The 16,517-nt window shown below is 43.6% G+C and overlaps 1 protein-coding gene across 1 annotated transcript in view; it reads right to left on the reverse strand.

Annotated features, from left to right (window-relative positions):
* Window positions 1–2,264: 2,264 nt before the first annotated feature.
* clcn2a (chloride channel, voltage-sensitive 2a) overlaps window positions 2,265–16,517 on the reverse strand; it is a gene marked incomplete at both ends in the record, with an annotated part of 40,156 nt that continues 25,903 nt past the window's right edge. The window contains 17 exons of the mRNA XM_084547074.1: window positions 2,265–2,780; window positions 2,885–2,971; window positions 3,655–3,759; window positions 3,844–3,882; window positions 4,442–4,510; window positions 6,585–6,631; window positions 6,750–6,861; window positions 7,206–7,450; window positions 7,658–7,791; window positions 7,932–8,145; window positions 8,614–8,724; window positions 8,811–8,880; window positions 9,707–9,862; window positions 11,778–11,880; window positions 12,936–13,037; window positions 13,459–13,543; window positions 13,667–13,792. Of these exons, the coding sequence (XP_084403200.1) occupies window positions 2,265–2,780; window positions 2,885–2,971; window positions 3,655–3,759; window positions 3,844–3,882; window positions 4,442–4,510; window positions 6,585–6,631; window positions 6,750–6,861; window positions 7,206–7,450; window positions 7,658–7,791; window positions 7,932–8,145; window positions 8,614–8,724; window positions 8,811–8,880; window positions 9,707–9,862; window positions 11,778–11,880; window positions 12,936–13,037; window positions 13,459–13,543; window positions 13,667–13,792 (2,321 nt within the window). The remainder of the gene's footprint in view (window positions 2,781–2,884; window positions 2,972–3,654; window positions 3,760–3,843; window positions 3,883–4,441; window positions 4,511–6,584; window positions 6,632–6,749; window positions 6,862–7,205; window positions 7,451–7,657; window positions 7,792–7,931; window positions 8,146–8,613; window positions 8,725–8,810; window positions 8,881–9,706; window positions 9,863–11,777; window positions 11,881–12,935; window positions 13,038–13,458; window positions 13,544–13,666; window positions 13,793–16,517) is intronic.

Consider the following 16,517-nt stretch of genomic DNA (forward strand, 5'->3'; position numbering starts at 1 on the left):
GATTTATTGAGGCCCTCTATTGGATCTATTGCCACAGGCCGAGTGAATAGGTAGTTGTTTGACTCCGTACCATCATGTGCTCATCAGAATAATCTCTTTGTTCTTCTGTGCTTTCTTATGTTATTTGAAACTCTCCCTTATCTGCGCGGGACTCGAGCCTCTGTCCTTTTGGCATCGTGTTTGCGGGACGGTTATTTTGGCAATTCAATTTTGACGGACCAGATTTGAGCATGGCGAGGACACACGCAGACATACAGTACATAGGTAGCACACAGGTAAAAGATAAAGCTGGTGATGCTCTGTGTGTCCGTATTGTCGGAAAAATCCCACGAAAAGACCAAACTGGAGTCGTCTGTAGTTTCTTTTTAGTCAAATGTCACAAACTCACCCCCTAATCTAGAAATCTGCAGCTTTAAATAGCCGCAAAGAAAGTCAACACTTCCTAATAGTTTCATTTTTATCATTATGAGCTGCTATAGAAAACTATTTTACATTTAATATAAAAGCAACATCCTGAATACACAGTGCTGGTTCTGTAAATATATTCACAGGGATCAAAATGTGTATTAATCCACAGCTGAGAATAGTCCCAAACAAAAGAGCTAATTACTCTTGTTTGAGTAAAGTCTGCTAAAAACTACACAGTGCAGCTGTTTTAGGAAATTCAAGCTCCACTTACAAAACGATCTCAACCAAATCGTTCAGCAGCTGCTCTCCAACACGGTGAACAGCGTCAAATGGAGGTTTTAACCACATCCAGCCGCGTTTATCGGCTGCTATCATGTGATGTGGTTAAAATCTCAGCTGTTAAATGGGCCGTGTGGTGAAAGTCGCCGTTTCCCAGAGGTCGGGATTGAACTTTCAAACTCTGTTAAGCTACACAGTGGTTGATCCTTGATAAAAACCTGGTACCTGTATTACCCATAGGTGTAACGACAGCCTTGAGCCTCTGAACTTTACACCTTCCTATTATTTTCATTTCGAAACAAACAAACAAAAAGCTTTGTACACCTCTTTTTGTCACGTTCCTCACAGCCACAGACGGGGCGGGAGGGACCGGAGAGTTCTGCAGAATTTGGTCTTTTCAAGGGATTTGTTAACAATAATAAAAATACACAGATCAGCCACATTAAAACCACCTGCCAACATTGTGCAGGTCCTTGTTGTGCCGCCAAAACAGGTCTGACCCATTGAGGCACTGACTTGGGACTTTTTGTGGGTGTCCTAAGGTAGCCTGGTCGTCACCATCCTACGTTTCCGCCCGAAATTTGATTTCGGTCTGCCACGGAGTCTGGCCAAATTGCCCTTCTGCGGTTCGCGTGTAACCGCGCGGTCTTAGCCAATCAGCGAACAGTTGAGTGATGACGTGAAACTCGCCTGCCGAGTTGCTTGTAGTCCAGCCAGCGGAGCTTGTAGTTCAACAGAATAGCAACAATGGCGACGGAGGAAGAGACGCTAGAAGCCATCCGCGAAGTTGTCTCAACTCTCGAGAGCATCACGGAATTAAAACCAGAACGAGGCTTGTCTTGTCAATTTTATAAATGGCAAGGACGTCGTAGCTCTCCTTCCAACTGGCTTTGGGAAAAGTTTGATTTATTTAACTGGAAGCGGAAGTGGTAAGCGTAAGAGCCTGAACTGAGCAGGACAATATACGTCATTACCAAACGTTGCTGATTGGTTAAGGGAACTCCAATGATTTTAAACCTCAAAATAAGCATCTGCCCATTACGGAGACAGATTCCTATTACATTGGGCCAGACTAACGTGCAGACCGAAATCAAATTTCGGGCGGAAACGTAGGATGGTGACGACCAGGCTAGTCCTAAGGTGTCAGGCACAGGGACATTGGCAGCAGATCCTTTGGGTCCCGTAGGGGGATGGGTCTCCATGTTCCATTCTCGGCAATTTGTAGGCCAGCTCAAAAAACTTGGGTTCCTTGTCCTGTTGATGGAGGCCACTACTATTGGGGAGTGGTATAACCCTAGGAGTTATACCACAAGAGCAATGCAGATACATGGTTTCTGAGCAGGACGAATAAGGAGAATAATATGATCACTGTTAGTACCGTCACCCGTCAGTGGTTTTGCTGTTGTGGCTGATCTGTGTATAAAACAAAACCAGCTTTATCCTTTAAAAACTCTCACACACTCACTCACACCACAACAAGGTTAGAAACACTGGCGTCTAGGCTGGACTTGGAGGTGAGCGCGACCTCTACAAATGCAAGAAACGTCTACATTCATGAGGCGAACGAGCGGATCCGATCATTTTGACTGATCCTCAGAGTGGGCGGGGATGCCTTCTCCCTCGGGTTCTGACTGGTCCTTGTCCAGAGAAGGACTCCCCTGGTCTTGCTCCGTTTCGTCGGGATCAGGAGTTTGGGTGGGGGGGTCATAGTCACAGGCCAGCTCCGATTCCTCGGTGTGGGAGGGGCTGCAGTCAAAAGTAAACTCTGATTGGTCCTCGGCGAACGAGGGGCTCTCCTGGAGCACCAGGTCGGACGACTGGTTTGTGATGTCGCCGGGGCTGGTTTCAAACTGCAGATTAGTTTGGTCCGAGAAGGTGACGGGGATCTCTTTGTAGGCGAGATCTGGCTGGTCCTGCACGTCCGGAGGGTTGGGTTCCCGTGGCAACGAGAGGCCCCTGTGGCGGATGCACAGCTTGTGCAGTTCTGTCACCTCGGATACGCTCGTGGTGTTCCCACTGTCACGGAAACTGGCCAGCGGAGGGCGCACTTTCACTCCGGTCACTGTCACCGAGCCCTCGATGGCCTTACGCAGCTGGAGATACAGAAAGAGGACAAGAAAGGGAGGGTACGTTTTAATGATCACACTAACTTTAACGTCTCATTAAAAAAAAACAACAAAAAAAAAAAAACACACACCTCTTTTAGAGAGACCACTCCAACAAGTCGTCCCATGCTGGTCACATAGGCGTGATCCAGACCCAGCAGAGAGAAGATGGTGTGAGTCTGTGGAAGAGGAGGAGAGGTGGATCATGGCCTGGATACAGAGTCAGAGCGGGGTTCATTTGCATTTTGGATCTGGGTTATGTAAAGACCCATCAGATCAGACCTCATCATATTTTTGCCTTTCAACGTGGTCACTATGTCAGAGGAGGTGGTCTAAGAGTCATTAATGTGGACCACCCGGCACAGTTTGCTGAATTATGTGTGACGTCAACAGCAAAAGTCCTGCCAGGAACTACACTGTGTAATTGGAACAGGATTAGTGCCGACTTAATTTGATATAAGTTCAAGATCTTAGAGTGATGCTGAAATGAAAGTTAATTGGATTGAAATAAATCATCTTTGTTCTGTTGCTTTGTTGTTTTTACAGTTATCTAACTCCTGACGGTCGCATAACACGTTGTAGCCTTCAACTTAGGTAAAAGAAAGCAATAAAATGTCTTGTAAAAAGAGGTGTTGGAGAGACCCGTACTGTGGGCATCACGTCCTCCACTGAGACACACTGCACCGGTTAAGTGTCGATATCATGAAGTCTGATCCCAGCATCGGGTCAAAGCAATTAATTTGAAAAATGCACAACGTTTGCACATTTTCTGGATATTTATGGTTAAATATTTATATTTTTTAAAATAAGAAGGAAGAAGGTCACTTTTATTCCACAGTGTGTTTTTATTCTGATACTGTACCTTATGCAGAGATGTTTGCTCCACCAGCTGGAAAGGAGCCGGATCAATCTTGCAGTTCTTGAAATCCACCGGTTCGTCGAGCTGCTGCTCCTCCCACTCTGCAATCTGCCGCGAGAACAGGACTCGGACACTTAAGAGCTCTGAATTATAAAACTCACTCTGATGATCAGCTGTTAGTGCAGGCCTCACCTCTGACGGGGTCATGCAATCTTCCACTTCAGGGGAGTCCTGGAAAATAAACTTCAGTCAGTCGCTCATTGTTTCTATAAATACAGAAAGCTCGATACAAAGACTACGCATCGTATTGTAAATGTCACACAGGAGGCAGTTTGTGTCAGTATAGTATGTATAACATTTAATATCTAATGTTTCCCGGTGTTTCAAAGGTAAAGCTGAAGGGAAGGTTTGCTTCGTTGGTCACACAGTGCAGCTAGAGACCCAAAACTATCCCGACAACACCAATAAAGCTTAAATAATAAACCACCTTAAAATAAATTCTCATTAACACACAGTCACACACAGAACAGCATTAACAAGAGTTGAAAGTGAAAGCTGATGAAACGTTTGATTCAACGCTGACGTTGAAAGGGCGGTGAACCCTGCCCACCCCTCTCTCTCTCTCACACACACACACACACACACACACACTTTCTCTTTGCTCTCTCTGCAAAGCAACTCAAACGCTTTGGTTTGAGCACCACAAATATTTTGGTCCAGCACTCACTACGTACGTGTCGCAAGGCAACGGTTACTAAGCAACAGTCTCTAGGGCGGCAGACAATCTTACCGCCATGGAGATCCTCACACGTTTGGGCTTGGGCTTTCTTTTTTCAGGAGGAGCCGGCCCAGCCGGGCTCTTCCAGCCGGGGAGAGAAGGCATCAACACAGCACAACATTAACACAGCATCAGTGAAACTGGACAGTTTTACTCCCTTAACATTGGCGACGCTGCAACATTGGATCGCAGTCTGACTTCTGCTGAGAGAAAGTCTCTGTGATGTGAGCACAATGTTGCTGAAAGGGTATAATTACTACACCACAGATGAAGGCGAGGGCACAGAATCCGTACAAGAAGCCCAATGTTAAAACACCACTGGATGACAGATACACGGCCAGAAAGAAGCATTTGAACGCCTCATATTTTGGTATTTTTGTTGAGCGCTTGGTGTCCTAACATTGCCCCTTCTGTAGTGTCTGGTTCACTGAAGCAACAGCTGCCACTTTGCATGACCAGGGTTATAAATGTGGAGTGAAATTAACCTTCCTAACAGCAGACATTTTGACCCGTGCAGCACAGGTCTAACTATTAACATCTCTGCCCAGCATTACAATAACTAGATCTGATCCATCAGCAGTGTTGTTAGTGCCACCTTTTCCTGCCATGACGAGACAAAATATCTGCTGTGAAAGGGTTTATTGTAAAGGTCACTGTGAACGGGCAGAACCAGACACAGTGACTGTTAATGATAAAAAATAAAAACAAAATTTCACATCCACAAGAAAAGCGAATGAGTGCAAAGATCGTGTCCTTCGTAAAGCTTTTTTAATATAATATAACCTGGCTCCTTTATTACAAACGTTCCTCTGTATTTTTAGCCCTAAGTAGCAATTAGGGCTGAGACTAAGAAAAATTTTCATTACTTATTAATCCTTTGATTAAACAATTGGTCACAAATGACTAATTGTTTAATCAACTTTAGGACGTAATAGAAAAAAAAGACCATTCATTACTTTCTTTTACTTTATTATTATTTGGATGGATGAATGGTAGGATGGGGGATCACAGTTAAGGATGTTCGCCTCATCATTATATTATATTTATCTTATTTTGTGAAGTGGAGAGATATTCTGTGTACAGTGATATAAATGAGAAACAAGAATTCATAATGCTTTTGGAGCCAGAACATGTTTGACTTATTTTAAATAAATGACATAAAGGATTATTGTGTCAGCGTCGAACAATTTAGCCCTGGATAATTTGGTCACACCTGTAGTTCTCTTTAATAAAGTATATTTTTTTTGGCTTTTTTCTTTCGTTCTCTGAACTGTGATCTGATTTTATGCTGCACGCAGCTTGAGTCTGTGAATAGGAGGGCAGAACAGAAACAAAAGAGCACGTACCGTGACTAGTTCACAATGAAACCAACTGTGTTTAGTCAGTTAAAAGCTTTTAATGTGACGCTGCAGGAGTGGAAAATGTTCAAGTTTGGATTCGGATGACGATTTAGCTTTCTGCATTAACGGGTCGCCACAAACACCTTTGTGTCATTTCTTTTGGATATAGATTTGAATTAACAGACACTTATTTGAAATAAAAAAAAAATGAGATTGCCACTGTAAATTATTGGTGACTCATTCAGTCAGTTCACCATCCAGTCTGATATATGTTCACTTCCTGAATTATTCAAAATTTAGACTCTCCACTTTTTATAACTTCACTTGTTATTAAATTAAAGCATTGCAGGTGTCTTGTGCATTTCTTTAAACACATTTCCTCCTAAATTCAGCCTGGCACATTCAGAATATTTGATTTCTACAAACGTTTGGCTGCGCAGCATGACTGACTGTCAGTGAAGCTGACACCATCACCGCTTACAGTTCGACATAAAATGCTAAAATATAGGATGTTCAAATACGTTTGGCTGGCAGCGAACGTGCTGTGCAGTGAGGGAGCAATGACTCACAGACGTTCTGAGACAAAAAGCTACGACCACAGCATGAGACAGGAAAGCCCTGCTGCCTGCTGCCTGCGGGTGGATCCTGCCCGTCAGCGGCAGGCGGACGACGAGGTGGACGATATATGCGTGGACTTAAAGAGTGCGCACACACACACACACACACACACCATCCCATACAATGCATGTCACACTCTCACACTCGCATTCGCGCAGTAATAACACCACATCCGTATTTCTCGCACTTGAGCTCACCTCCAGCAGCTCCTTGTCTTGGTCGGCACAGGAGAGCGTCTGAGAGCCTCGGAGAGAAAAACAAACAACAGGTTTTTATTAAATCTGGATTTAAATCCTGACCTTTTCAAGTGGGCGTACTCTCTGTGCCCTTAGTCTTTATGTGTAATGGTGCGAATTACATACTGTTTGGCGTCTCTGTGTCGCTAACGGCTGACACGGTTTTCAAGGCGGATTTCAGAGGAAGCTGAACATTGGAAACCACTGGGCTGAAGGAGGAGGACTCCTCTGTGGAGATCTACATGGAGAAAAGATTAACAGAGGAGGCCAGACACGAGCACATGCAGACAAAGACATACACAGAAGAGACAAATACGAGCACATGCACGTAAACGAACAGGACAGCACAGGTGAAGGCACAGACGACAGAGACACAGAAGACACGTGTTAATATTCAAATATAAGATTACATTCATACAGTCTTTACAAACTTACCACAACAGCAGTCCAAAACCACCGTCTGTGCCTTTACCTACTGCTACATGCTTCACACATGCTGTTCCGTTTCTACTCTACTGCTACAACCCAACCCAAGCCAGACTTCGACCCTGCCCAGCCCTGGCGCCCCCGGACGCCTCACACCTCTTGGGTGCTCACCAGGAAGCGGACCCCTTGGCGAGCGCCGGCGTTGGTCGAGGCGTTGAGGTGGGTGTGGGTGCAGGGTGAGCTGGGGGTGCTGTCGGTGGTCAGACTGGGCAGGTGATCTTGGGTGCCGTTGTCCTGGGCCAGCTGGCGGAGGTACTCCAGCCTGCGCTGGCGGCTCAGCTGGAGAGAGAGCAGAGACTGGAGCTGCAGACGCTCTATGGAGCCCAGCAGGATCATGGAGTCTGAAGAAGAAGGTGGAAGAAGATATTGTGAAAACACAGTAGTTTCCATGCAGCTACTAAAACAATACTCCTTTGGATAGTTGCATTTTAAATCTAAACTGATGTAACATTTTAAAAAGCATAAAAAGACGTGGACTTGTGCACATGTCCATTGTCAGTGTCCCCAAACAAGAGGCTGAGTCCAGACCATGAATAAAAGGTATTTACCTCTGGACTCAACCAGGGCCAGTGTTTTGAGCTGACCAGTCAGCAGCATCTCCTGCAAATCCCGGTACGGAGAGTTAAGAGTGATGTAGCGCACATCCCTGACCATAATGTCCTCCACACGGATATTATATTTCCTGAAACATGGAGGGGAAGATAGAAGTTAGTAGTAGGGGAGACACAAAAACAAGAAGGACGTGGAATTAAATGAGAGGTGATAAAAGAAAAACAAGAGCACAAGGTCACTTTAAAACTGCAAAGCAGACCACAGACTCACTCGTGGTGTCCCATCCCCAGCTCGGGCAAATAGGGAAGTTTCTTGATGCGAATGATGGAGTCGTACAGCGACGGTTGGAGCGCCTGCGCCACGGCGTTGGCCAGGATCACTGCGATCATCACAGGCAAGATGTGGGAGATCTGACCGGTCAGCTCAAACACTATGACTGCTGTGGATACGGTGTGGGTGACTGCTCCAGACAGAGCTGCAGCTCCTGTGTGGAAGGGATGAGACGTGAAGAACAATTCACGTCCAGTTAACCTACACAGATTTAGTCAGTGATCAATAGAAAATTCTAATTAAACGGTTTGATATACGACATTTTAAGTGAAAACATTGTGCTGCTAATCTGACAAGAGAAAACTAGAAGAGGATTTCTGCATGGTGTTTCTCTCATTTATATTGTTTAGTGGCCAATGAGTCACAACGTAGCAATTTGGCATCAAACGATTTTCCATTTTACTTTGGTTCCAAATGTAAAGTTCAATTTAGGAAAAATCGATTTTCATCAGTCACCTTCTATAAACCGTTGCAAAGTGAAATGGATGCAACTTTGCAGCTTCAGCAATTTCAATAATGCGGGACAGAGGGAAAGTGAAACATATCCTGTAAATTTGCTGTTGAGGCAGATCAGCTGTAAAAACATTAGACTCGCACCACAATGTATTAAAAACGGATTTACCAACTACAGCATAACCGCCGGGAACGATGGGATACACGCTGCCATCAGCGTGAATGCCATCAGGAAACATGGTCGCCATGACCTCTCCAACAAGTCTGCCAAACGCTGCACCTGTCACAGAAACAGCAAGTAGTTATTCAAAGTCAGATTTACTGATGCGCTAGGAATCATGAGAAGACGCAGTGGATTTTATTCACCGATTAGAAAAACTGGCATGAAGGCCCCACATGGAACGGGCATGGTGGTGGCCACAGCGGACATCCAGAACTGAAACAGAGAGAAGAGTGGGTGAGAAATCATAAAAATGTAAGAAGATTCAACGCTAGACCATAGACTGTATAAAGATGGACGCCTCAGTAGTGAAGCCAAAGCAAGTAGAGCTCCCCCTGGTGACTGGCTGCAGTATAGGTCATAAGCTCCAGCCCCTCCATGTTAGTGGATGGGACTTGGGCCAAACTAAAACATTAAAATGCACGTCAAATAATTGGATGGTTTCTGTCATTTTAAGTAGTTAATATAATGTTGATGCATGTTTAAGTGTCAATTTTTTGGATAGGTATCGTTTTAGTTATTTGATGCTATAAAAACCAGATGTGACATAATGGCGACCACTAGTTACCATGGCAACTGCTCTGTAAAGCGGTCCCGTGGGACTGTAAGAGTTGAAAAAAAAAAAATCTAAATTAAAAAGAAGTAACGTGTATAATCTAACATTTCCTTGTAACTTGTGGAGGTAGAGCAGAGCGTGGTTGTAATTAAACGAAGAGTCTGGGGGAAGTGTGGCTGGGTCATCCATATCGCGGCTCCGCGTGGCTCCACTCTCGAACCATACTCTCTCAAAACTACAAGATGGCGCCGCCCATATCCCCAGGAAAATAGCGTCAGTTTGGCCAATGCAAGGACGTGGCGACGCATTGTCCATATTTATATACAGGCCATGCACTAGACTCACAGCCTGGTGAAAAAGTTTTAGGCCCATCGGATTTTTAGATTCATATCCATCATGCAGTGCGAAAAGGGAAACATCTGAAAGCATTTTTGAGAAGATGCCTCCCTTTGATGCACACCGCACACCCAAGCTCTACCTTCATACCTTCATAATGATGAAGAGGACGAGTGTGATGAAGACGTTGACCTGCGGGTGTTTCCAGGCATGGTGGTGGCTGATGTAGTCGAACTCCTCCGCTACACCGTGACGGCACCACGTGCGGTTGTCGAACAGCGCCACTAGTGACTCGTGCTGCGTCAGCTGGACAAGTCAACACAGAAGAAAAAATAAATGGCTGAATCTGAGCGTTTGCGTATGTTCAGGTCCCCTGATGTCTGACAGACATGATTAGGAGGCACTAATGATTTCATGAGGTCAGCAAGAAAGGCCTTGTTGGCATCTACAGCTCCCTAAAGAGAAACTGTTAAGATTAGATACTCCTTTATCGATCCAACAGTGGGGAAATTTACTGTTATTAACCATTTTTATTGCAGATCCAATTTACTTTTGAACACTTGCAATTTGGGGGATATCACACACACACAGCTCTTTATAATTCCAGTAAAATTACAGCTGGAATCTGACACTTTAATGTAGTACCCATTGTTTTAGTTCCTTGTGCTGAAGCACAGAGCCTCAGAACAAGGTGTGTAACTATCTTGTAAATATCAAAATACCTGTCTACACATGATGAACTGAAATCAGAACCCTTGTGTCGCTGATTCAGTGACCGTGCTTGGCTTGTTTAAACATACTGATATTAAACTTAATATGCAAATTTTTCTTTTGGTACATTTTTTACAGTGCAAAAACCGGAGAGTCACAGCGGGAAATTAGTCGAGTTCCCTGGCAATCAATGGAGATAATTCACAAGTTTCTCACCGACTGCTGAGGAGGCTGATTGAGACAGACAGTTACCGCGGCTGTACACAGCTGCGCTTTGGTTGCGACGATCCTCCCTGCCTGCGACACTAACTATATGCGGAGGTGTGTGTGCGTGTGTGCCGCGATGCTTGTGTGGGTTGAAGAGAAGCAACAGCATTCCTGGTGTATCCGTAAAACAGCTGTCATATCTGATAGAAACCCCGCAGGTGAAAAATGCTGTGAGTCCTGACACTGTCTTTCTTTCTTGGCTCATATTAATAGGCAGAGTAAAGAGTGGTTGCAGCACAGCCAGAGAGACAGCATCGTAGATTCAATCACCGATGTAAGGAAACTCCAAACAGTAATAATATCCAACCACAGCTTCACCCATCACAGCCAAGCAGAGCAGCTGCAGCTGAGCCCTGAGCCAGTGGCTGTTTACTGATGGAGTTCAGGCTTTTGAAAATGCATCATGTAAAGTGTCACATCATCTCCCCTTTCTGCAGTGTCTGCAGAGCGACACTCTGACTATTGGCACTCTGACACATGGATCAGGAGGGAATACAGAACTCACTGCAAAGGCATTTAAAATAGCAAGAGAAAACTAGACAAGAGTCTACAGCCTATGTGAACCACAATGTTTCACTCCATGAAATTAAAGTTCAGATGTGAGAGTCTGGACCAATTTGTAACGGATCTGTTATGAAGGTGGTTATCCCGACAGTACATCAGGCTTTATATTTAATAGGCACAAGTGCAGCCATCCTGATATAGTGCAGCAGGCTTTATTAATTTCTTCTAGCAACAAAAAAAGAGGAAGATGCACTGAGAACAAATGATATTCTTTGAACGAGCTAGAAGGTTCAAAATTAAACTAAATGGCTTGTTATGTGGGATGACAGCTGCACCGGCAACACTGGCACCAAAAAAGTGTGTGTTCTGCATCTCTCCTTCAAACAGCTCAAAGCACATTTCACTTTCTTTGTGTCGGTTATTAAACTTTTTCTTTGACAGTGTGTCTGTGCTTATTACCAGCCGGATACTTCTCTTCGCTTTTATTTTGCGCAAGTGCGACGAAATTACATTTTTGTGTCATAACTCAACCGATGTGGTGTTGAATAATACTGTTTCAGTAAATGTGGTTTGTATAAAAAAATGATTCATCGACCGTAGGCGTGACAGCTACTGAACAGATATGAGGAGCACAAAACCTGCACCAGCTCCGGCTTCATTTAAAATGACCATCAATCATGTCACAACAGTCAAGGCATGCTTTCATACTGTCAAAAGGAGTGTGAAAGGATTTTCTCACCTGTCCAGCCATGAACTGCCCGAAGCCCGGGGGGAACGTGAGCGTGGAGACCAGCAGGGTGACGAGTGCAGGATACACCAGGCGCCTGACAGGAAGAGATGGACTGCGGGGTCATTAATGGGTGTGCTTGTCACCCCTGTGTGTGCATACTTGACTTCTCGGCAGTGTGGATGAACAGTTTATAAATAACTCCTGTTGTGTGCATGAAACTGACCCAATCCATGTATTGAAGGGTTTTAGCTAAATTTCCCCAGTAACATTGTGACTAATATGACGTGCGAGGCTTGTTTTAGACACAAGTGTAGCGGCACATGACCAGAGGTTCAATATCAGACATGAACATAATTTTGATGTCAGTCCATTAAATGTGAAGCTACAGCCATGGGGTGTTAGCTTAGCTTAGCATAAACACTGGAAAAAGGGAAAAAATAGCCTGGCCAGCTCCCTAATTAACAAGCAAGATCTTTTTGGCTCATGTATCGGGCCCATTGTCGGAATAAAAAACAGCAAAGCTAATGAGGAGGCTAATGTTCAGAGAAAATAAAGTTGGACAGTAACAAGCAAAAAAATTATCTTGACTTGGATTAAAGAAGTGAATTAAATTTACAAGAACAACAAGAAGTAGAAAACTCTCGGAAATTAGAAATTAGAAACTTTAGGAGAATAGAGTGTCTTTTCTCACTAACTAGTTTTTCTCTCGGGCAACATTTCTGTATTTTCTTTTAAATTTGCCGGGAATCTTTAAGTCTTTCTTCCAGTATTACCTTTCTCCCCTTCTCTGGCTCCCTATTTTTTATATTATTCTTTTAACCTACAGTGGCCCTAATTCCCACAAAAATAAAAGTCTAAAAGTCTCTTCTTTTTGTGTAGTCCCACCATAGAAAACAACTTGTTTTGCACTTTGGTTATTGCACAGATTAAACAGTTAAGAGGCTTTAGAGGACGTGACTAATACTGATTGTGTTAACGCTGGCCATATCCAGGCCTGTTAATCATCTTCTCACAGTAGCAGTATTGATCTTAACATCGAACCCTCAGCTGGGAAGCCAATAGGTGTATTTTTCTAAAAATGTCAAAGTGGGAAAAGGGGAGAGAGCGAGAGATTGCAAGTCAACAAATGTGTGAAGGTTTTGTGTAAGACTGGGGTCAGATACTCACTTCCTCAGCAAGAACTTGTTTATAGTCTTCTGCTTCCTCATGCACTCCACAATCAGCCGGTTCAGGTAGACGAACAGAGCACCTCCGAAACCACAGGCAATCCTAGAAACGGACACAGACACAGTGTCTTGGACCTGTTGAAGGTCATATAGCTGTCCAAAATAAAAGTCAGTTACACTGGAGAAGATTAAACACCGCTGGAATACAGCTTTGCTTTGCCTGGTTAAGCCAGCCACTGTTGAAATGTCTTTGAGAGGAAGCCAACCACTTTTAATTTATTGCTTCTCTCTATTAAAATATTTTGCTATCGAACTAATCAAATCTGGCACGTGCTGATCTGGACACAGTCTCTGCTTGTAATCAGCGGCACAAAAAGTTAATTTCATGCCGCACTCATCGGATACAAATCAACCTTCAGACTCCCGACAGGAACGTGAATATGACAGGAAAGGAGAAGCTCAAATCTCTTCAGTAACTCGGGCGCCAAAACCGCTCTGGCGTCAGTCCAGAGAAACACCCTCACCCGAGAATGGCGAACGCTGGCAGCTCCTGAAGGTCAAACGGGAAGTCCAGACGGAAGCGGGTCTTGAAGAGGGCCGTGATGGTCTCTGAGGAGAAGAAGACGGTTTTCAATCTGCGGACAATCTACAGCACAAACCACCCGCTCACAATTACAGAACCGCACTTTGTACTGAAGCGATGAGATATTTAAGTTCAATTCAAATACTTACCTTCCTCCTGGTTCCAGACGGCTAGCACTCTAAATATAAAGGCACTGAAGGTAGCGGCGAAGAAGCCCCTCCAGTAGTTTCTCACCGCGAAAAACGTTGACGTGACCTCAATACTGAACAGCACCCCTGTAACACACAAACACACGGATACAGGAAAACTTCCCCACACCTAAAAACAACCACTAACAACCACTCACCCCCACCAGAGTACCGCTGATTTTGTAAAAACAGGAGAGGATGTGCTGGAGAAGGCTTTGCACAGCGGTCAGACTCTCCCGTCATTAATACAAGAGCTTGGTGAAAAATGAATGCAACACTGGATGGAAATAAATCTTGCAGAGGCTTATCGAAACAATGCCACAGCGAATGTGTGCTGTAATCAAAGCTGGCAGTCCGACGAGTGTGTGACTTTTTTTTTTTTGGCAGTGTATGAAGAAGCTACTGGGATGATGGTGAGACAGCTTCAAGAAAACTGAAAACAAGTCAGGTTGCATTTGCTTTAGCTTTGTTTTTTAAGATACATTCAAACCACTACTCCCTCATCTCACTTTAATCACGTTTATCAGTGGTTTCAGCTCATATCATTACAGCTATTATCTTTTGGGAGTTACACATACATTGTTAGCATTTAGCAATAAGCCAACAAGGTCATTTCCATCTCACGTAGTATATGATGTTTCTGATGGTTTTAAGTGATCTGTGGCCTGATCAGTGAACGTGTTGTACACACTGCACCGATGTCGGTACGAGTTAGTCTCGTTGCTCTAAACGTATCAGACAAAGTGTCAATCACGTCCCAAAAACAAGCTTCATGTGCTGCTTTCTGTGCAGCCACAAGCGTTTATTCTCTTCAACTCGAACGATGCAAACAAGGAAAAGAGACTTATTAAAACAATTCAAACTTAAGATGTTCTTTTTCTAGCATATTTTTTCCACTTCATTATCATGTTCTTCAGCCATAGATGTTGCAAAGACGTTGATATTCTGTTAAAAGGTCTAGAAACGGAAGGCAGCTTCATTCATACAGCAAATTTCAGTGGAAGTGCTTGGTATGCTGAACATCAGAACGACCAAATCAATATAAAATCAATTAACATAGAAGAAAATGTGATTTAACTGCATCAGATAAATAAATGAAATACAGGAGAGAACTTCGGTTGAATTATGGTATCAGAGAAAAGGTCGACAAGTCCTTGAAGAGCTCAGAAAAAAAAAATGGTAATGAATATTTACATTTCCATAAGTGGGCGAGTCCATCTGCTGTGACTGTAAGACGCAGTTAAAGGCAGGAGAGCCACTGAGACGAGCAAATGTGATTCATCACATGAACGCAACTATTATCAAAAAGGAATTAAGTTTACATATCTGGACGTGGATCTAAGTGTGGACGAAGGGGATATTTTGACATGAGTGTGTAGGATTAATACCACGCCATGAAGCGAAACTGCAAATTAATGTTTTGGAGCGTTTAAAGTCAGTGTCTGAAATCTGATAGATAAAGTTTTAGATACTGTTTTGAAGTCTGAGGAAGAAAAATAAAACTTGAGTTTTGAATCTGTCCCTGTTCTACTGATGTATTGGTTTGTTTCCAGGTTCAAAACCTTGTAGACACTGATCTGAAAACTGCTGCATCTGTTTGTAAAAAAAAGAAACTTCAGTTTAGAAAGGGTGAAACTTTATTTTAGACCTTTGAGGGATGTGTATATTTGCACCCGCATTGGACTGTTCTTTCAAAGATTTGGCCACAAAGTTACAACCTTTTGTGTCAGTTCCCTCGCTGCTCTAGCTTGAAAAACTCTGAATTTAACAGTGATCCTGGGTCATTTGCTCTCAGTCTATTGGTTATTCTTTGCTGAAGTTCATTCCAAACATACATATACACCGATCAGGCATAACATTATGACCACCTTCCTAATATTGTGTAGGTCTGCTTGTGCCTCCAAACAGTTGTGACTCATCAGGGAATGGACATGGGCCTTCTGAGGGTGTCCTGTGGTGTCTGGCAACAGGACGTTGTTAATGGGGGCCTTTGGGTCCTATGGGTTGAGGGGAGGGGTCTTTGGGGACCCGGCTTGTTCCAGTGCATCCCACAGATACTTGATCAGTTTGGGATTTAGGTGGAGGCCAGGTCAACACCTTGTGCTGTTTTTCATGTTTTTTCAGTTGTCCCTAAAGCGTTTTTGTGTGTGTGCCTGTGTCAGGCTGCATCCTAAGTGTCATTACTATGGTCTCACTATGGCACATGTCTAAGTACCATCCACATGAATGCCATGTCCGAATTTTTTTCAGTAGTTTCTCAATATTGTATTGTTACAAGATGGTCAATGTTATTTACTTCTCCTGTCAGTGGTAATAATGTTACACCTGATCGGTGTATATTTTTTTGTAATCCTTTATTTAACCTATCCATTCACAGATGTGAGCACACTCTGGAGCAGTAGGTGCTTGCTCAAAGCAACTGTAGTAAAAGTAGAGGGCATTCATGCACGAGTGCAAATATTAAGTATTATTTAAGCGAGTTGCTGGCTACCTTGAGAATCTAAATCTAATACTCTCTTCCTTTTAACTCTGTTCTGGTCCTTACCAACTCCTGCTGAGAAAAATATCTGGCTCTTTAGCTGCTAAATTCTCCACTTTGTTCACCAGCTTGCCTCTTAAAATGAGCTCAGAGTCACAATAGTCACAAGCTTTGTAAAGCCGAGCTCACTTGGTGCACTTGCATTGCAATGCAATTTATCTGTTTTAAAGATCTATACTGAAGTGTTGATCAAGTTAAAATTAAAGGTCACAAGATTATCTGAAACATGAATATTCATAATGAATTTAACGGCAATCTGGCTGACAGTTGTTG

Source organism: Chelon labrosus, assembly GCF_963514085.1.
Source record: "Chelon labrosus genome assembly, chromosome: 6".
NCBI lineage: Eukaryota > Metazoa > Chordata > Actinopteri > Mugiliformes > Mugilidae > Chelon > Chelon labrosus.